The sequence below is a fragment of the Indicator indicator genome, chromosome 29 (assembly GCF_027791375.1).
Source record: "Indicator indicator isolate 239-I01 chromosome 29, UM_Iind_1.1, whole genome shotgun sequence".
Lineage (NCBI taxonomy): Eukaryota > Metazoa > Chordata > Aves > Piciformes > Indicatoridae > Indicator > Indicator indicator.
This window is the reverse complement of record NC_072038.1, coordinates 9,597,528-9,618,309: the sequence shown is the minus strand read 5'-3', so window position 1 is coordinate 9,618,309 and position 20,782 is coordinate 9,597,528. Positions and strand designations below refer to the sequence as shown.

At 46.5% G+C, this 20,782-nt stretch overlaps 1 protein-coding gene across 1 annotated transcript in view; it reads right to left on the bottom strand.

The window, feature by feature from the left end:
• Positions 1-20,320, bottom strand: part of LOC128976473 (ATP-binding cassette sub-family A member 10-like) — a 28,121-nt gene extending 7,801 nt beyond the window's left edge. Inside the window, exons 1-26 of the mRNA XM_054393741.1 lie at positions 20,216-20,320; positions 19,437-19,647; positions 18,734-18,898; positions 17,738-17,838; positions 16,269-16,495; positions 15,329-15,467; positions 14,779-14,964; positions 13,312-13,459; positions 12,582-12,753; positions 11,955-12,013; positions 11,241-11,351; positions 10,974-11,149; positions 10,260-10,379; positions 9,763-9,901; positions 9,545-9,635; positions 8,552-8,691; positions 7,591-7,710; positions 7,224-7,419; positions 5,342-5,508; positions 4,220-4,347; positions 3,736-3,873; positions 2,789-2,902; positions 2,337-2,507; positions 1,852-1,962; positions 1,102-1,227; positions 87-143 (exon numbers count right to left, since the gene is read on the bottom strand). Of these exons, the coding sequence (XP_054249716.1) occupies positions 87-143; positions 1,102-1,227; positions 1,852-1,962; positions 2,337-2,507; positions 2,789-2,902; positions 3,736-3,873; positions 4,220-4,347; positions 5,342-5,508; positions 7,224-7,419; positions 7,591-7,710; positions 8,552-8,691; positions 9,545-9,635; positions 9,763-9,901; positions 10,260-10,379; positions 10,974-11,149; positions 11,241-11,351; positions 11,955-12,013; positions 12,582-12,753; positions 13,312-13,459; positions 14,779-14,964; positions 15,329-15,467; positions 16,269-16,495; positions 17,738-17,838; positions 18,734-18,898; positions 19,437-19,647; positions 20,216-20,317 (3,615 nt within the window). The 5' untranslated portion in view covers positions 20,318-20,320. The remainder of the gene's footprint in view (positions 1-86; positions 144-1,101; positions 1,228-1,851; positions 1,963-2,336; positions 2,508-2,788; positions 2,903-3,735; positions 3,874-4,219; positions 4,348-5,341; positions 5,509-7,223; positions 7,420-7,590; positions 7,711-8,551; positions 8,692-9,544; positions 9,636-9,762; positions 9,902-10,259; positions 10,380-10,973; positions 11,150-11,240; positions 11,352-11,954; positions 12,014-12,581; positions 12,754-13,311; positions 13,460-14,778; positions 14,965-15,328; positions 15,468-16,268; positions 16,496-17,737; positions 17,839-18,733; positions 18,899-19,436; positions 19,648-20,215) is intronic.
• Between the last annotated feature and the right edge of the window lie 462 nt (positions 20,321-20,782).

Below are 20,782 nucleotides of genomic sequence, written 5' to 3'. Positions count from 1 at the left end.
GGGTTCTCATCTGCTTCTTCAGCACTGAGGACAGGGTTCAGGAGAGACACATTCCTGAACAGAAGTAATCTTAAATATTTTCTTACTGCAAGGACAGCTACCAGCAAATCACTGCCTGGATTCCAAGTTTCTTCTACAAAAATCTGTAAGAATAAAAAACAAAAAAACCAACAAAAGCAGTAAAGATCTGTAATTCTTTAGTATAATGCTGGTTCATTTGGGGATAGTTCAAAGCAAACAGCAAATACTTTGAAAATGTGCAAAATCTTCTGATTTACCCCAAATATTCACCAGCCAGATGAACAAATACAGATGTTTGATTTTGGACATCCCAGTCCTACACCAGAAAACATCACAGCCCTCACTACATGAATCAAGCTCCTTTTGGGGGTAATGGTTATCACAGGACAACATCTGAGCTCCTCTCCTTTGGGGTCCCAGCAGAGAAGAGGTGAAGTGAGTGGAACAAGACCAAGGAAGAGTGACCTCTGTTTGTGCTTCACCCCTAAGTCATTCATGGCTCATAAATGGTTGCTTAATTCTTCATTCACTTGCCACAACCAGCTCCAACTCACATGGAGCAAAGCACCTTCTGAACATTCTTAATTTTCACTTAGTTTCCATGCAAAGTCAGATGCAGAACTTCAGAGGTTCTCTTCTCATTGCTCCAGCCACGTTGCTTGGCTCTGCATGGACAGAACTAAGAGTGCTTACCTAACCTACAGTCACAGCTCAGCTGCACCAGAACTATTCCCAAGCCATAATGAATGATCTGAAACCATCATCTGGAACAAGTTGCCCAGAGATGTGATGGAGGCCCCATCCCTGGAGACATTCAACATCAAACTTGATGGGGCCCTGAGCAACCTGATCTAAAGTTGTTCTAGTTCACTGCAGGGCAGGTTGGACAAGATGGCCTTGGAGGGTCCCTTCCAACCTGATGCATTCTATGGTTCTGAGATCTATCAAGGCACTGTGGCCAATTGGAAACTACTGAGGCTTCCCAGGACACAGCATGGGTGACCACCAGACTTTGCTCAGAGGGACACACAGCTGTGTTTTATGGTGGGGTATCTCTCCTTGACCAGTGCCACTGCTTACCTCATGGCAGTTGAGTGTTACTTCACCCAGGGAAAAGAGGGGGTTCAAGAGGGACAAAGCATAGGTGACAGCTCTGTACTCAAGGAAATCCATGATTCTGCCAACAACAACAGAGACAAAGGCAACCTACAAATAAAACAAGAGGGTAACTCAGCTGCTGGGAAGGGTTATGCTCTTCAGTGGTCTTCAAAATGCTGTGGGTCTGTCTTTCCCCCACTGGATTTCTAAAAATGAGCAAGAAATGTAAATACAAGAAACAATGAATCTTCAGGAGGTCCTCAGCTGTCTCTACCCAAGGGGAGGCTACTCGTTTGGGTCAGCTGGGGATAATTCTTCTCAGACATAGGTCTGCTTCAGAAAGAAGAATGAAGCACAGGATCCCATCTTGGTTCATGCCAAATAATCCATCTCCTTCCAGCTTGGGCTAAGGTTATCTGGATCTAACCCAATGGCTGATACCTCAACATCTTGCATCTCTTGGATGTGAGGAGCTGATCAGAGCGATAAATAACTATTTTTGCTTCCATTCCTGCACCAGCTAAGGGTAAAGCCAAGCTTTCCCCATGCCACAGTAGGATTGTGGGACTAGAACACAGTGACACGACTTTCACATCAAATCGACTGCTGTCAAAAACAAGCCTATATTTATGTTCTATGTCTATACTTGGTGTTTTGACCTCTGGTTCATCCTCAAGATCTCAAAATCCACTTCTTCAAACTCCCCAGCACCTTAGGTAGGAATAATCTTACCACTATCAGGATAAAAGACCAAAAATCACAGTTGCGTCCTTTACGGAAGACGAAGCAGATCAGGTAGGTCAAGAGAACCATAGACATTCCATAACCTAATGAACATGTAATCTGCAGGGGAAAGAAAAAAAAAAACAAAACACAAAACCAACAAAAAAACACAAAGAAGGAGAAAATGGAGTGACCTAAACAACCAGAAAGCTATATATAGCTGAGTGGTTCAGTTTAAATTATCCTAGAGACAATCAGGGCATTCAGAAGCGACCACGATTTGACTGCTAAGTGTAATGAAGTGTATCAAAGGGAGATTTATTGCCTTCCTAAACTTAAATGATAGGAGGTGAAATCAGGAGAGGGTCAGCAAGCACCTGGGGACCCAGAGGTGTGCCAGCATTGTCTGCACCCACAGTGCCTCAGCTAACATGCTCCAGCTATTACCCCCAAGCCTTCCCTTGTGAGCAGGCAATCAGGGGAATGGGATGTACCAGAGAGAAGAAGCTGTTGGCGCTCCCAGAAATATTGGTGCTCATGGCAAACTGAAGCCCAAACATGGAGAAGAGAAGGATCCAGCAGAGTGGGATGTCCACCAGTGCCTGGCCACACCAGTAGGCTGAGGGAAAGAGCCCTGAGATCCGCAGCTGGGCACGAGCTCCCACCTGGGAAGGCAAAACGTAAAGGGCAGTTGGCTGGTGGTGCCTGGTTGGCCAAGAGCATCCCTGGGAATGGCTCCAGGAAATAAAAAGCTAACATGGGAGTTGTTACCACTGTGATACTGGGGTTAAATTCCACCTCTTTTAGCACTGTGTGCTGGCTGCAAAGCTGCTTTTGGTTATACAGAGGAAAATGCCTCAAGCAACCCCTCGTGTTCAAATGTCCTTGTGGCAATGCTGGAATCCCTTCTGCCCACCTCAGATCTGTTCCATCTCAAGGAACTTACCTTGCAGTCCTGCGTGTAGCCCACTGAAAAGAGAGGAGGGAACCCAGGGAATAACACCACCATATAGCCCAGGTAAAAGAGGACAAAATAATCCCAGAACTCTGGAGAATTTAGCTGAAAAGAGAAGAACAAAGCGTCTACAGAAAACATCTGAGGTGTAATGGTCAGAACCAACAACTCATCTTCCTTCATTTCTCATGAAGTATAAGGCATGATGAACACTAAGTGGGATTTGGACATCAGGAAGAAGTTCTTGGACATTAGGAGTTCTTTAATGTTGGTGGAACACTGGAACAGGTTGCCCAGAGAGGTGGTAGAGGTCCCATCCCTGTAGATGTTCAAGGTCAGGCTTGATGGGACTCTGAGCAACCTGGATTAGTTGAAGATGTCCCTGCTTAGTGCAGGGGGGTTGGACAAGATGACCCTTAGAGACCCCTTCCAAGCAAGTATATTTGAACCCAAATATCAGCAGGACAAAGGATTTCCCAAAAACATGGTCCTGCAAAGTGCTTTCCATTGGTGAGGAGAGATGAGATGGATGGTGAGGAGAGATGGATGGTGAGGAGGGATGGATGGTGAGGAGGGATGGATGGTGAGGAGGGATGGATGATGCAGGTCCCACTCCTCCATCCTAGACTTGTGGTGAGCTGTCTCTTTGGTCATTTGATGGGCCAAAGTTTAAATAACATGAAATTAGAGAATTAGAAATCTCCTGAAGAAGCCCTCCCAGCCACTTTCTCCATTCAGCAGCCTTTGAGACCCAGGAAGGAAGGATTAGCTTCAGTTTTCCTGAAGTCAGATGTGCTGGTTCCAGAGCCACCACCAAGGAAGGTGGAGTTGCAGGTACAGGTAGGCTCACATGGTTTCCCAATGGAGTCTAAGCAGACCTTAAGCATATTTAAGACCTATTTTCCAACACCTTCTGGCTGTCAGGCTCTGATACTTACAGAGAAGAATGGATGACTCCAGACCCGAATGTGCTGGGTGGAATTGAGGGCTCTCAGCAGAGTGTTGCTGATGATGTTCACAAGCACTGGGAAGCAGTTGATGGCCTCCATGTGGCATAGCACAGTAAACCTGTAGCTCTTCAAAGAGTAAGAAAACAAGCTGAAAACCCTTGGCTTTCCTCATCTGCAGGGAAGCAGTAAAAGAGGAGCACACCAGGAGAATCCAGACATGAAATTATTTTGCTTATGCCTCATTTGCTTAAAAAAAAAAACCAAATTAGGAGGTATTGGAAGTCTGTCAAGTTAAGATGAGGGAGAAAAGGTCTCCCCTGGAATGCAGTTTACTGATTAAACAACTTTCAAACCTTTTGTACCTGTGGGCCTTATCCAACAGGACTATCCCACAGGTAAAGCTGATGGAGGCATCTTGCTTAATTATTCAGCTGTTGGGAAGAAACAGGAGGAGAAGAACAAAAATCCTCACCTGAGCTTTGCGAGAGACTTTTATAGCCCCATTGTGGGTTAGGTCCTTTGTGATGTTTTCCTCATTTGCTATTTCTACTGTGAGATCTTGGCTCTCCAGCAAGTGGATGAAGTCTTCAATGCCTGTGCCTGGTGTGAAAGCCAAAAGCAGAGGAATCAAAACATTGAACAAGAGAATCTTTGATGTTTGTTTGTTTTGTTTGGTTGGTTGGGTTTGTTTTGTTTTGCTTTGCTTTGTGTTTTAAATCCTTGACCACCAAATGAAAAACAGAGGAAGTCTACTAACTGTGGACATCAGACAGCACACACCATTGCATGTTAGTTTTTGTGAAGTGAATGGATTTCAGGATTTCAGTTCCATGAATTGAATTTATGCATTGGCTTTTTTTTTTTTTTTTTTTTTTTTTCTGCCTTTGCTGAGTTGCTACAAAATATATTCTCCCTTGTGATGGTCTGATGAAGTCAATAGTAGCATACCATGGCCAAATATGAGTGGATGAAATAGCATCCACTCATAAGAAGGTTGAAGGTCAGACCTCTGGAAGTAGACCTTTAATTTGACTCAGCAGTAGTGAGCCCTCACTGCAGTGTGGAGTGCTCTGAAAACAGAGAAATTGTTTGGACAGAGGTCTGGATTTGAGGCAGGGAAGGAACTGAGTCACAGAATCCCAGCATGGTGGGGGCTGGAAGGCACCTCTGGAGATCATCCAATCCAACCACCCTGCTAAAGCAGAGTCACCCACAGCAGGTTGCCCAGAATCACTTCTAGGCTGGTGTGGAATTTCTCCTGAGGAGGAGACTCCACAACCTCTCTGGGCAGCCTGTTCCAGTGCTTTGTCACCCTCAAAGGAAAGAAGTTTTTCCTCATGTTCAGATGGGCCAATCCTAATCTCATCTGCTTCTGTATCCCTTTTCACATCATTGCACCAGGATCTCAGCAGCTGCTGAAGCCAAAGCAGGCTTCATTCACAACCCTTGAAAGGTGATACCTGCACTCTTCTGTCACCAAAACCTTCATCACCCCTGAGATCCACTACATCCTGCAACTATCTGCTGCTTCACCTATTTCCCCGTGTGAAGCCTCAGCACAAGAAAGGGTGAGGAAAGGCTTTGATCCCCTCACCTGTGTTGTTTTGGATCAGGAGGGTGGTCAGCCTGGAGTGAGCCCTCTTCCCCAGGGGCACAAAGTACCGAGCAGATGACAGCTCCCAAGTGCTGATGCTCTGCCAGGCAGCAGCCAGGGACAGTTGCAAAATCACAGGAAGCAGAAAAACCACATAGAGCAGCAAACTGCATTAAGGGAAATCAAAACAAAAAGGAATAAACACTCAGAAAAGAGAGAGTCAGCAGAATGCATTTCTGTGATGGGAAAGATGTGTTGGCTTCAGGGTACCCCAATGCTCTTTCCATTAAAAATGGTGAGCAGTTTGCTTTGCAGAAGACTCAAACCATGGTCACTTGCAGAATCACAGAGCATTAGGGCTTGGAGGGGACCTCAAAAGAACATCCAGTCCAACCCCTCTGCCAGAGCAGGATCACCTAGAGTAGGTCACACAGGAAGGCCCTCAAAATTTAGCAGGGAGAGGGCTTGAGATCTGGAGTGCTCAATTTCTAAAGGGCCATGAAATGCCTCTGAGGCTTCCTTAGGACAGAAGTTCTTAATAAACCAGCATCTCCTTTCTGCTTCTTGTGCCCCACCAGGAAAGGCCAGCTTGAAAGCTCATGGGGACAAATGATTTTAGACACTGGCAAGATGAGAGGAGTTTAAAAAAAAAAAAAATCTGAAAGTAGTTATTTTCCCCCCCTCCTCCTTCTGTACATACAAATTGATTTTAAATCATCCTCATCCATCTGAAATAAAAGCTGTTTCTTTTCTCCAGGAAGACAATGGGCTTCTCTTGCATAAAATTACTCAGGATAGAAGCAAAAATGTACAAAAGGGAGATTTTATCTTCCTGGCTCTGGAAAGGAAGAAGTTTTCCTACTCTCTGAGTGCAGTTCATCAAAGATAATTCATCTGACATCAATTAATCCAAAGGCTTATCAAAACAGGGAGGTGAAAACTACACCACCCCCTCCACCCCCCCTTAGAATCATAGAATCACAGAATCAGTCAGGGTTGGAAGGGACCACAAGAATCATCCAGTTCCAACCCCCCTGCCATGGACAGGGACACCTCACACTACATCAGGCTGCCCAGAGCCTCATCCAGCCTGGCTGCAAACACCTCCAGGGATGGGGCCTCAACCACCTCCCTGGACAACCCATTCCAGGCTCTCACCACTCTCATGGGGAAGAACTTCTTCCTTACATCCAGCCTGAATCTCTCCACTTCCAGCTTTATTCCATTCCCCCCAGTCCTGCCACTACCTGATAGCCTAACAAGTCCCTCCCCAGCTTTCTTGGAGCCCCCTTCAGATATTGAAAGGCCACAAGAAGGTCACCTCGGAGCCTTCTCTTCTCCAGACTCAACAGCCCCAACTCTTTCAGTCTGTCCTCATAGCAGAGGTGCTCCAGCCCTCTGCTCATCCTGGTGGTCCTTCTCTGGACACCTTCCAGCATGTCCATATCCCTCTTGTAAGAGAGGCTCCAGAACTGGATACAGTACTGTGCAGTACTGTACAGTACAGTACTGTGTCTCACCAGAGCTGAGCAGAGGGGGAGAATCACCTCCCTTGACCTGCTGGCCACACTTCTCCAGTTGCAGCCCAGGCTCTGCTTGGCTTTCTGGGCTGCAAGTGCACATTGACAGCTCCTGGTGAGCTTCTCATCCCCCAGCACCCCCAAGTCCCTCTCCTCAGGACTGCTCTCCAGCCAGTCCCTGCCCAGCCTGGATTTGTGCTTGGGATTTTCTTGACCCAGATGCAGGACCTCGCACTTGGTCTTGTTGAACCTCACGAGGTTGGCTTGTGCCCACCTCTCCAGCCTGTCAAGGTGCCTCTGGATGGCATCCCTTCCCTTGCTGTGCCTGGGCTGGGTCCCAGGTGTGTCCCTTTGGTACTCACATTGAGCGCAGGTTTTTCGCAGAACTCTTCAGGTTTAAGAAGTGCACCCAGGCCGTGGCAGAGACCTGCTGCCTCCAGAGAGCCAAGCCGCCCACCGTCGCCTCCCCGGTGCCTGAGAGCAGCTGGGAGTCTGGCTCTGCCTCCTCAGGCCATCGTGGTCCTGCTTCTCCCTGCTCCTCCCCAGGGACGTGCTCATCTGCAGAGAGGTTTCCACAGGCACAGTTATGTCAAAGCTCAGCTTCTGTGATGGAATGTGTGAAAAAATAAGAGCTACCCAGCAACCCACTGCTGCAGGCATGCCCAGGGTTTATTGCCAAGGAGCTGCTCTCTTCAGCTGCAGATTCTACCTCTGCAGTCACCATTGTACCTTCTTGATCCACTGTGGCTTCTTCCTCCAGTCTCAGGAAGACATCCTCCAGGGTTGTCATGCTAACTCCATAATTGAGAATTCCCTGGTCAGAGAAACTGTCAAGGCCACTGAACAGGGCTGCAGGACAGAAGCAAAGCAATCAGAAACAAAGCTGGAAGTGGGTAGGTTCAGACTGGATGTGAGGAAGAAGTTCTTCACCATGAAGGTAGTGAGACCCTGGAATGGGTTGTCCAGGGAGGTGGTTGAGGCCCCATCCCTGGAGGTGTTTAAGGCCAGGCTGGATGACACTCTAAGCCAGCCTGATCTAGTGTGGAGTGTCCCTGCCCATGGCAGGGGGATTGGAACTAGATGATGATCCTTCAGGTCCCTTCCAACCCTGACTGATTCTATGATTCTATAATCCCAGAATCCCAGCATTCTCCTTCTCTGGAAGGCAACTCTGGGTCACCCAGAGCAGGTTTCCCAGGATTACAATGGCCAGGGGGGTTTGGAATCTCTCCAGAGGAGACTCCACAACCTCTCTGGGCAGCCTGCTCCAGGGCTCTGTCACCCTCAAAGTAAAAAAGTAAAGAAGTGACTTTGGTTCAGCTGAATCAACCTGAGTGAAGCATCTCCAGTGACAGGGAAAGCAATAAAGCTGCCAGGACCAGAAGAGTCTGGAGGAACACAAACCTGCCAGATGCATAGCTTATTGAGGCTGTTTTAGCATCAGCGTTTCAGGCCATGTGTCCTCTGAGGCAGTAGGACTGTGGGACTGTCACACTGGATATGATGGATGCAGTGAGTGGAGATCTGCTAAATGGATGCTAAAACTGCAGGCAGGACACCAAAACACAGCTTCTAATGTCCTTGTGTGACACCTGTAGGCAATCTCCCTCTTCATTACTCTTTCCCCAAATTCATGGTTATTTTTTTTCCCTCTCTATGGACAATTCCCAATGATTTAAATAAGCATTACCTGGGAATTTATTCACATTTTCTAATGGCAGTTTGTATCTCAGTTCATGTTGCCTGTGTCCTGAGAATATGACGTTGGGGATGTACTGCTTCACCAGAGAGGTCACCTTCTGCAGGTCACAAGACTCACTGACATGGATCCTGTTTGGGTGAAAAAAATAAAAAAAAAGTTTAGTTTTGGGAAAAAAAAAACCCCAAACAACAACAACCAACCAAAACAAACCACAAACCAACCAACAACCATCACTGTATTTGCTGGCTTGCACAAATGGAAAGCTCCAGATGCTGGATCCATTCCTCACTCTGCAGTAAAGAGCTGCCTCAGTTAATTTGACTGAATGTCCCTTCAGTTTTGATGCCATCTGCTCTACTCAGCTCTGGTGAGACCCCACCTGGAGTACTGCATCCAGTTCTGGAGCCCCTATTACAAGAGGGATGTGGACATGCTGGAAGGTGTCCAGAGAAGGACCACCAGGATGAGCAGAGGGCTGGAGCTGCTCTCCTATGAGGACAGACTGAAAGAGTTGGGGCTGTTGAGTCTGGAGAAGAGAAGGCTCCGAGGTGACCTTCTTGTGGCCTTCCAGTATCTGAAGGGGGCTACAAGAAAGCTGGGGAGGGACTTGTTAGGCTATAAGGTAGTGACAGGACTGGGGGGAATGGAATAAAGCTGGAAGTGGGGAGATTCAGGCTGGACATGAGGAAGAAGTTCTTTGCCATAAGAGTGGTGAGAGCCTGGAATGGGTTGTCCAGGGAGGTGGTTGAGGCTCCATCCCTGGAGGTGTTTGCAGCCAGGCTGGATGAGGCTCTGGCCAGCCTGCTCTAGTGTGAGGTGTCCCTGCCCACGGCAGGGGGGTTGGAACTGGATGATTCTTGTGGTCCCTTCCAACCCTGACTGATTCTATGATTCTATGATCATTTCCCCCTTACAGTCATTCTGGTGGCTCCTTGCACATGCCTGTTCCCAGACAGCAGTCACTGGGGCTGAAGCAGGTACCTTAAATGATAGCCAATTCCCCATTTCTTCTTCAAGAACAGAGAAGATCCAACACACTTCAGCCTCCCGTGGGAGATGAAAGCTTTGCGGTCTAAGGGCAGAGAAAGTCAAAGGCAGGAAAAAGCCAGCTGTGAAGCAGTTCACAACTTTGAACCTCACATGGGCTTTCTGCTCCAGGGATGTGCTTCAGAGATGCTACAGCCTGAGCCTGTGCTCACCTGCAAGGATATCAGCCTCGTCCATGAACTGGGTACTGAAGAGGATCACCCGGCCAGCTCGGTGCTCCTTGAGGAGGCTCCACACACGGTGCCTGGAAAGAGGATCTAGCCCAGCTGTTGGCTCATCCAGGAGCAAAACCTGCAGAAAGGATGAAGTCAGACATTCCTCACTGCCAGAGGATTTGCATGTCTTTGGGTTTTGGTGTTCTCCTGAAAGCCTCAGATCCTGAAGGTGAGAGACCCAGGTCACCTTTATGCAAGGAGGAGTTGTTGTGGGAGATGTGTGGTGGTCAGGGATCTATCTGTCTGCTTTGCAACTGGGCTGCAAGATGGGTTGTGAATTTAACAAGAAGAAGTTATCCGATTTGTTGATTTCTGGAATCATCAGCACTTTAAAGTTGCCTGAAATCATGCATGAACTTGTAGCCAGGTGCATGCATGAGGTTATGTTGGACCTGAACATTCCTTACATTGCAGAGCTGTGCCTGCAGCTTTACCTGGGGGTTTCCAAGCATGGCTATGCCAATGGAGAGCTTCCTTTTTTGCCCTCCACTCAGTTTCTCAGCTTGAGTGTCTTGAATGTTAGTGATATCCAGCAGCTCCAAAATGTTTTGTACCTAGAACAGCACAAGGATGCCCATTCTCAGTGCCAGTTCTCTTTCCATCCTTCAATCAGCCATGAAGGAGGTCTGGCTGGGGCTGAAAGCAGTTCATGTATCATCACCAACAGGAGCAGCCACTACAGGACCTGCCACATCCCCTCATCTCCTGGGGCTGAGCAGAGGAATGCTTGTGGTTGCACCAAGCCTGCAGACTTGCCTACAAACTTGACTGAAGCTCAACATCAGCTTTGATTTGCAGAAGACAAAGTCAGATGGGACCTTTGAGCTTCTCAGTGCAAAAGGAGCCTTTACTGAAAGGGGGGTGGGTTAGAATCATAGAACAGAATCAGAGACTCATTCAGGTTGGAAAAGACCCCTGGGATCATCAAGTCCAACCATTGGCTCTGCTTGACAAAGTTCCCTCCTAAATCATATCCCCAAGCACCACATCTAAATGTCCTTTAAGCACATCCAGGGATGGTGACTCAACCACCTCCCTGGGCAGCCTGTTCCAATATCTGATCATCCTGTCTGTGAGAAGGTCTTTCCCAATGCCCAGTGTAAACCTCCCATGCTGCAGAGTGTTGTTTCAGGGGAGCACACACTTACCTCTCTCTCTACCTCTTTGGACTTGATGCCTTTGATTTCTGCAAAGGTTTTCAAGTTCTCTTTCACTGTTAAGACTTCAAAGTGTGTGTTGACCTGTGGGCAAATGCCAATCATCCCTCGAATCTCTTCCCTATCTCCTAGCTCAGAGAGTTTGCAGTTGTATATGGTAGCAGAGCCTGTTTAGAGGATAAATGGGATGAGATGGAACAAAATGGTCTTCAGAGCTTTTGAACCAAGCCCACCCCATCCCATCATTTGCCATCCTACCTTCAGAAGGCAAAGTGTGTCCACTGAGCACATTTAACAGGGTTGTCTTGCCAGCCCCACTGTGGCCAAGCAAGGCAGTAATCTGACCTTCATAAATATTTAAGGACAAACCTAGAATGAAAATATCATGAAGTTGGGGGGAAAATGAGGTTGGGCTTGCCTCTGCTCATTAGAACCATAGAATCATTTGGGTTAGAAAAGACCTTAAAGGTCATTGAGTCCAACCATTATGTAACTCTACCAAATCTGGTGCTTAACCATGTCCCTCAAACCATGTCCTTCAAACCATGTCCTTCAAACCATGTCCCTCAAACCATGTCCCTCAAACCATGTCCCTCAAACCTACCTACCCTGCCTCATTGGTGTAGGCAAGATAAGTCAAGAAGAATAAGAACTAAATAACAATAATCAACCAAAAGTGTAATAAGCAACATGAGGCAAAGCTCTGCAAGCTAACTGAAGGCACAAGAAGCTGCTCTGTATTTAGTAGAAAAGAGAGAAATGCAACAGAAAAAAATAAATTAAAAATCTTTCTTCTCTTCAGGCTTATTAAAAATGGGAAGTCAGTAAAAAGTGAACCAAATAGGATTCAGTCACATCCATTAATGTTTGACATAAATTTTCAGACAATGCAGGGGTTGTTTAATTTCTCTGACTGTTTGCACAAGAGGGTTTCCTCCTCTTTAACAAGAATCAGTCCCACATCTTTCATACCTCTTAAGGCTTCTGTCTTCTTGTCCTTCTTTTTATAGGTTTTTCTAATATTGTGGAGCCTAAAAGGAAGGCAAAGAGGGCATTACTTCAGGATTCCTATAAACACATCTCCCTGGTGTCCTTCCTCATTCTGTGGACCTTAACTGAAAATGACAGCAATGCCAAGAAAAGTAAGAGGCAGTGGGGAGCAGCCCCAAGTTTTAGCAGGGTTTGGGCATGTTCTGTACACAGACATGGATGTCACTGCCTGGCACACAATGCTGGGCCACCAAGTCTTGCAAAGGTAAGGTCAAGCCCATTGCAACAGGTGGCTGTTTCACAATGGACTGCCCTCCATGTTCTCCTTGCTGGCATTTAACAAAGTCCAGAGCAAACCTCACTCTGTTCTGTTTTTTATATGAATTTATCCAACTTTCACCACCAGTGAAAGCTCACCAGCCTAAATGATCTATTTGCCTCATTTGCTTTCATCCCTATTTTTCCCTCTGTGAAATGGTTTTGTAAGAGCCTCATGAGCTGCCTGGGTAAGCCAAACCAAAGCTGACAGTGTAAACAGTGGTCTGTGGGAACATTAAACCCAAGCTTCCCAACTCAAAGAGCATGAACAGCAATTCCTTATCTCTTAACCTGATGGCCTCTTTCCCTGTGAATTCAGGGGGCACTGGCTCTATGTTGTCATCAAGGTGATCCTCTGAGCTTGCTGCTGTTCTGGATATCCCCCTGGAGGAACCTCTCCTCCTCTGCACCCAGTATGAAGGCTTCAGGCAGAAGAAAGGAGCTTCTGGTATGCCATATTTGCCTGAGAGGAAAGTGAAGAAGATGATCTGTCATTAACCCAAGCCACAACCAAGACATCATCCTAGACTAAACAAATGGGATGTGCTAATTAGGATTTGGCTTCCTCAAAAGGGGTACTTTGTCCCACTTGAAAATGAGGTTTGGAGCTGGAGGAGACAAGACAAGAAGGCTGACTGCAGGGCTATAGCTAATAAATTCAATATTCTGCTTAATAAATTATTGTCCCCCACATCACTCCATTGGTTGTCCCTAAACAGTTCATAGAAGCACAGAATCAACCAAGTTGGAAGGGACCTCCAAGTTCACAGCAGTACAATTAGAAAGAAAATACAAAACAAAACAGCAACATAAAATATTTTGGTGTCTTTGATTTGTGTGTCAGGGGCAGAGAAACCACTCAGTGACAGAATGTATTTTTTTTTAGTCTAAACCCTATTTTGATTGACTCAGAGAATGGAGCAGCCCAGCAGGTCAGAACTTGAGGAGCTATTACACACAGTCCATATAAATCAAAGCTATCAAAGAAGGAGGTATGACCATGAGCATAACTCAAACCCACCTGGCAGGACTTTGTCAAAGTACAAAGCTAACAGGAGGTAGAGGACTGAGTCAAAGACCAGCACAATGTAAGTTGAAAATAAAAAGTATGAGTCATCCATGAGGTTAGAAAAAGTGAAACCCAGTCCATATTTTTCCAAGTGGAAAACCTGAAATGAAGGACAAAGAGGAAGAATTTTTTTCAGGCTGGAAAACTCTGCACATGCCATCAAGCCATGGATGCAATTGACTTTGTTAGCACAGAAATCTTCTCTGGTACCAAATTTTCTTCCTTTCTTTCTAGTGGGGAAGGAAAAGAAATTTACTCTATGCATATTTTTGTTCAGAATTTTCCAGAATGATCCAGAAGCATAACAAAAAAAAAAGACCAGAGTTTCCTAGAAAATCATTCAGGGAACATGATATTGACACCCTTGGTTGTGACAGAGTCATGGCAAAGGTGAATTTGACATAGTGATTGATTTAACCATCTGGTAAATCAGCTGTAAACCCAGTTTCTTTATCTGCTGGTGCAGAAATTTCCTCTCCCAGGCAGACTTTTTTATATATATATATATATATATATATATATTAGGGAATTAAATATTAAATAATTGGAGCTCAGAGCAATGGAGATATGCCTGATGGAAAGTGGGGAACTGCACAGAATTATCCAAAGTGGGGATGGAGGGAGGATGGTCACAGCAGAAAATTCCAATGGTGTTTGCACAGTCTCTGTTAGCAGAGACTCTGTTGCTGTAGTGAGAGGGGAATGATTGGGTGCAAAGGGTCCCCAAGTCAGCTCCTCTCTGCCTGGGGTCCAGCCCTGGCAGATAATCAGAGAATCGTAAAATCATTTTGGTTGGAAAAACCCTTTAAGATCATTGAGTCAAACAATTCTCTAATGGTTGGTGCTAAACCATTTACCTCAGCACCACATTTCTCCCTCTTTTAAACACCTCCAGGGATAGGGATTTGACCACCTCCCTGGGGAACCTGTTCCAATGTTTGAGAGCCCTTCCAGGTAAGAGGGCTCTCAAACACAGAGGTTTCCTTGTCCTCATGTGGACTCTGCAGAAGCACACAATACAGGTCATTGGTGATGAGGGTTGTGGTTTTCTCTGTATTCACCAGCACTTTAGTAGGGGAATGGGATGGGGGCATTGGAGCCTCTCTTTCCTGCCCAACAGCAGCTCAGCTCACATGGAGGTTTCCAAACAGGACATGGATACGAATCAAAAGTACCTGAGGATATTCCAGCTGTGGGAAAGCTGTTTTTGTTTGGGGGTTTTTATGTTTGTTTGTTTTTGTTGGTGGTTTGGTTGTTTTTTAATGAGGACTATGACTTCCTAAGCCTTTTGCTATCAGCAAACCCTACTGTGGTAGGGTCTTCTACTACCACTGTCTGTGACAGTGTGCCCTGTCTCTCCTGGGGGCCCAGGACAGCAGGCTACTGGGAAGGATGAGCTGCAGAGATGGTGCTCCCTACCTTTGCAATGCCAGCATTAAATGCAAAAGGACAGAAGAGACCAAGAAACCACTTCAGGGGTTCTGGGAGATTTTCTACCAGCACTGCAAGGCTCAGGCATCCAAAGACAAGGGTGATGAGGAACCCCACGGAGGTGATGAGTTTGGAGGTCCTTAAGAGGGAGCAGAGCATGAAAACCAGGTGGATCTGCAAGAAGAGAAGTTTCCTTCAGTCACCGAAGGAAATAAATATCTTTAACAGTCGCACTCCCATTTGCCAGGCAAACAGCTCTCTGGTGAGCTGGGGCTGTTTGACACTGAAGTCCTTCTTCATGGGCTGATCTGAGTTTCAAATCAGGTCTTTTAGAGCCAACCTACTGCCTGTCAGACCTTCAGGCTGTGATTCAAATCCCTGCTGCTGGATCAGAGAAGCCCCTCAGCTCTTTTGGTTAACATAGCCATGCAAAGCACGTCCTGAGCGCTGTGACAAAGGCTCTGGAGGAACATTCAGGTTCATCCACGTGGTAATAAATCATATGGTGAGAAGAGTTTGGCTTGAAAAGCTGACTTACACATGCTTGACCATACAGGAAAAACAGCAGGAAGACCAGAGTGAAGCTGCTGAGGGTGAATATGTCACGCACCACGAGAGCTGTCAGCAGGCAGGAGAGGACCACCACGTAAGCAGCATACAGCAGGCTCCAGGAGAGCCTGTGGATGGAAAGGTGGCATCACACTTCTACTGTTGTTACAACCCCAGCTGCATGGAAGAGCCATTTTAAACTAAAATATTAAAGTATTCATAGGTTCAGAGAATGCCTTCAGATGGAAGGGATCTTAAAGATCATCTATTTGCAACCCCCCTGCCATAGGCAGGGACACCTTCCACTAGACCACCTTGGTCAAGGACTCATCCAACCTGGCCTTCAATACCTCCAGGGAGGGGGCATCCATGACCTCTCTGCACAACCTGTTCCAGTGTCTCCCCAGCCTCAGAGTAAAGAATTTCTTCCTAATCTCTACTCTAAATCTGCCCTACTCAAGCTTCAATCCATTCCCTCTTGTCCTGTCACAAAAATCCCTTGTAAAAAGTCCCTTCCCAGCTTTCTTGCAGGGTCTCTTCAGGCACTAGAAAGCTGCCATAAGGTCCCTCTGGAGCCTTTTCCTCTCCAGGCTGAACAGCCCCAACTCTGTCAGCCTGTCCCCACAGGGAAGGTGCTCCAGCCCTCTGATCATCTTCATGGCCCAGGGTCAAGTCATTCATACTCTGTGTAGACCAAATGGCAAGAGTCACCTTAGGAGGAAATGCCTGGGGGGAGAAGAATACACTGCTACCATGCTCAACCCTTCTGGTTTGCCTTTAGGCTACTGGAGAAAACTTAGGGACTCATGCAACTTCTTAACTTGTGGCACAAACACCCAAGAGGGCACTGATTTTTTGGGTTGGTGTTTTGTTTTCTTTTTTTTTTTTTTTTTTAGCAGAGGGACGCTCCAGTTGAAAAAAGAACTCACCAAAAGGCAATATCCTGCAGCCCCATTGTCTTCATCAGCACTTTGAGCCTCTTCTTCTCTCTCACCACGTTCACTGACAAGAAATACATGAATGGAGAGAAGCACATCACGGTGGTAATCATGAAGTAGCTGTACTCTATCGTGATGGTGAAGATGACACTCCGAGACCTCATCCGGACACCGGCAATGGATTTCATTTCTTCCCAAACAGAATGATTTGCCACCACCTAAAGGAAGTCAAGGTCAGCAGTTCAGCACTTCAGTATTCTTTTTATTTAGTTAGTTATTTATTTTACAGTCAGATGTATTTTATATGAGGAAGCTTCTGAGTCATCAGACTTTTGGGGTTTTAAAGCAGCTTTCTAGAAAACATCAACAAATGACACAATAAAGCCCTACAGAAAAGGCTCATCCAGGCTCACTTGTGTGCCTGCACCTTGCTAGGCTCCCTCCTTTGTCTGTTGAGAGAGAGAAAAACCCTTCAGCTAGTCCAAAGGTGAGGATCCAGACACTCAAGCTGCCCAAGGTGCTCTTTCACTCCCCAGTGTGCTGGTTCTCTCCTCGAGTATGAAAACAACCTGGACAGCTGGAGGTGCACAGGCAGGTGGAATGAGCACCACCCAGGTATGCTTTTGAGGAACAATTTGGAAGGGAAGGACAAGAAATGACAGCCATGCCTACTCTCAAACTAAGTCATGCAGCAGATATGGACACCACCCCAACCTCCTGCAAGAGTTGCCTTTTCCTTGGAATCTGAGAAATATTCCAAATCAATAATGGTATCAGGCTTGGTTCCTGGCTTTTAAGAGAAGTCATCATTCTGGAAGGGCAGCAAAATCACAGAATGCCTTGACTTGAAAGAGACCTTAAAGATCATCTAGTTCCAGCCCCACTGCCACGGGCAGGGACACTTCCTGCTAAACCAGGTTGCTCAAAGCCTCACCCAGCCTGGTTTTAAACACTTCCAGGGATGAGGTGTCCACAACTTCTCTGGACAACCCATTCCAGTGTCTCAACACCTTCAGAGTAAAGAACTTCCTCCTAATGTCCAATCTAAATCTCCCCTCCTCAAGATTCAATCAGTTCCCTCTCATCCTATCACTACAAGCCCTTATAAAAAGTCCCTTTCTGGCTTTCTTGTAACCCCCTTCAGGTACTGGAAAACTGCTCTAAGGTCTCCCTTGAGCCTTCTCTTCTCCTGACTGAACAGCCCCAACTGCCTGTCCTTGTAGGAGAGGTGCTCTAGCCTACAAATCTTCAAAATTAACTCAAAAACCATCATTTTCCTCATTGCATTCAAGATCCCACCGTGGCTGCCAATAATACTCTGATGACTGAGTTCAAACAGTTGCCTTGCTGCAGAATTTTCTGACAAGCCCGTCCCTTGCTATTGCCACAGAACAAATTGTCTTTCCTGGACCAAGCAGAAAATCACAGGACACCTACACTGCTCCATAAATTTGATTTACCTCTATGATAGCAGCATCAATGCTGGACTGCAGGGACAGGAAGCCTTTGTACCAATACTTTGGGCTCTTGCAGTAGAACGAGGAGAAATTGTAGCAGGTATCTGCAGGGGAGAAATGTTGAGGGCATCACAGGTAAGAGCTGTGAAACATTGTTGGTTTTCACTACACAAGCTGATGATAAACCTCCACATCCACTAGGACAGAATCACTGAATGGCTGGGGTTGGAAGGGACTTTTGAAGATCATTGAGTCCAACTCCCTTGCCAGAGCTAAAGCAGATCACACAGGAACACATCCAGATGGTCCTTGACAGTCTCCAGAGATAAAGACTCCACCACCTCTCTGGGCAGCCTGTTCCAGTGCTCTGCCACTCTCAAAGTAAAGAGCCTTCTTCTCATGTTTAGATGGAACTTCCTGTGCTCAGGTTTACACACATTACCTCTTGTCCTGTCACTGGGGACCGCTGAGAAGACTCTGACCCTACCTTCCCCTTGCCTATTTGTGATCATTAACAGGCTTTCCCCTCAGCCTCCTCTTCTCCAAGCTAAACAGCCTCAGCTGTCTCAGCCTTTCCTCATGTGAGAGATGTTCCAGTCCCCTCAGCATCTCAGTGGCCCTGTGCTGGACTCTCTCCAGTAGTTCTTTGTCCTTCTTGAGCTGGGGTGCCTAGGACTGGACACAGTACTCTGGGTGAGACTTCAGCAGTGCAGAGTAGAGGGGGAGGAGAACCTCTCTTGACCTACTGGCCACACTCTTCTTAATACATCCCAGGGGGCCATTGGCCTTCTTGACCATGAGGGCACACAGTCAGCTCAGGGCCATCCTCTTGGCTATGGGAAACTCTTCCTATGGACAATGGCCCTCTGGCAAAAAGATTAGTTAACAATGTATTAAATAATCGATGGATTATTAGATGGATGATATGGATTATTATAACAAATCAATGCCTATCCAGGCCAGGAAACCAGCCCCCCACAAACTCTCCATTTCTATTACCTATGAAGTCTAAGTTGTCATTTGGAATAACCACATTCCCAATAGGAAACCTGAGGTGGTAGGAGAAGTTGTCCTTAAATACAACCCCTATAATTTTGTCTTCATCATTCAAAGTCCAGGCTGTTTCCAGGGCTCTCTCATTTTCCATTGCCTTCAATTTTATACCTGTGGTGCACAAGAAAAACACTGCAGTGAGTTCCTCTGGGTCTGCAAATGTGTGCTGAGGGTATTCTGCTTTTTTGACATTGCAACTCTTTCTCTACTGAAAGAGAGGTCAGGCATTGGAACAGGCTGCCCAGGGAGGAGTTGCTGTCCCTGGAGGTGTTCAAGAAGAGTGTAGATGTGGTGCTTCAGGATAGTTTAGTGGTCATGGTAGTTGGGTTATGGTTGGATTTGATGATCTTAAAGGTCTTTTCCAACTGTTATGATTCTGTGGTAGAATCATTACAGTTGAAAAGGGTTTTTGAGTTTTTGAAAAGGGTTTCTGAATTTTTGAATAGGGTTTTTAAGACCAGCAAACCCAACCATCAACCCAACATCACCACATCCCAAAATGCCACATCCACACGTTTTTGAACACCTCCAAGGGATGGTGACTCCACCACTTCCCTTGGCAGCCTGTTCCAGATCCTGGAGAACCACTGAAACCACAACACATTCATGATAAACAATACCAAAGAAACTATTTCAAAGGCAAACCTACCTTTCAATACCGAGTTCAGGGCCACTTTATTCATGATCTGCCTCGTGGTCACAGTGATGGGTGTGAAAGCAATGGTTTTCCCTGTGGCATCATAAGCAGGGTCATCCAGCTGCCCAAGGTGGCTGTAGGGCACTTCAGGGTAGCGAGTGCTCATGATGAAGGTACACACTATGAAGATCAGCAGCAGGAAGAGCAGAGACACCATCCACTCCTGGGGAAGGGGGTGACAACAGGACACAATTAGAACATATTCTCTGTGGGCTTAAAACACAGACAAGAGGCCCTCAGTCACAGTGGCTTCTTAGATGTCATAAAATCCTCAAGGATCATCAAATTCCAACCCTCCTGCCATGGGCAGGGACACCTCACACTAGATCAGGTTGCCCAGAGCCACATCCAGCCTGGTCTTAAAAACCTCCAGGGACAGAGGTCCCACCACCTCCCTGGGCAACTTGTTCCAGTGCCTCACCAAGTAACTAAAAAGGTCTTTGCATTGTGCCTATCACCCCAGGAAATTGCTCAAAGAGCTTGTTTGTGCTCTCATCCACCTCATTAAAGACAGAAATACTATCAGTTAAAAAAAAAAAAAAAGTGGGGTGGGGGGTGGGGGGGAGGTGTTTATTACCTGTAAAACTTTTCCAAAGCACTTGAAATTTTACCAAAGGAAATGAATGTAAAGGTGCAGGCAGGGATTGGCCACTACCAGTGATTATCTACTCACTTTTCTGCTTGGTTTTGGGCTTGTTTGTGGTTTTTTGTTTGTTTGTTTGTTGACTTACCTGAAAGCTCTGCATCTTCATCCTCCACTTGATCAGCAGATTTTTCCACAAGAGAATTTTCATTTGCTGGAACACACTCAGATTTCTCTGAAGCGCCTTCATCTTTAAACCTGCAAAGGATGTGTTTCAAAATTGCTTTCAAAATTTGGTACAAAAATTACTTTCAAATACAGCAGAAGCTGGAAGAGCAGTGATGGCTTTTAGCTACACAGTCCTTGCACAAACCCCCAGCTCCCCCAGCCTACTCCCAGAGCTGGAGCACCTCTGCTGTGAGAACAGGCTGAGGGATCTGGGGTTGTTCAGCCTAGAGAAAAGAAGCCTCTGGGGGCACCTCAGAGCTACCTTCCAATACCTCAAGGGATCCTACAGGAATGCTGGAGAGGAACTTTCCATAAGGGTGTCTAGTGACAGGATGGGGGGGGGCAGGGAATGGTTTGAAGCTGAGGCAGAGCAGGGTTAGACTGGATCTTAGGAAGAAGTTCTTCAGTATGAGGGTGGTGAGACTCTGGAATAGGCTGCCCAGGGAGATTGTGGATGCCTCCTCCCTGGGGGTGTTCAAAGCCAGGA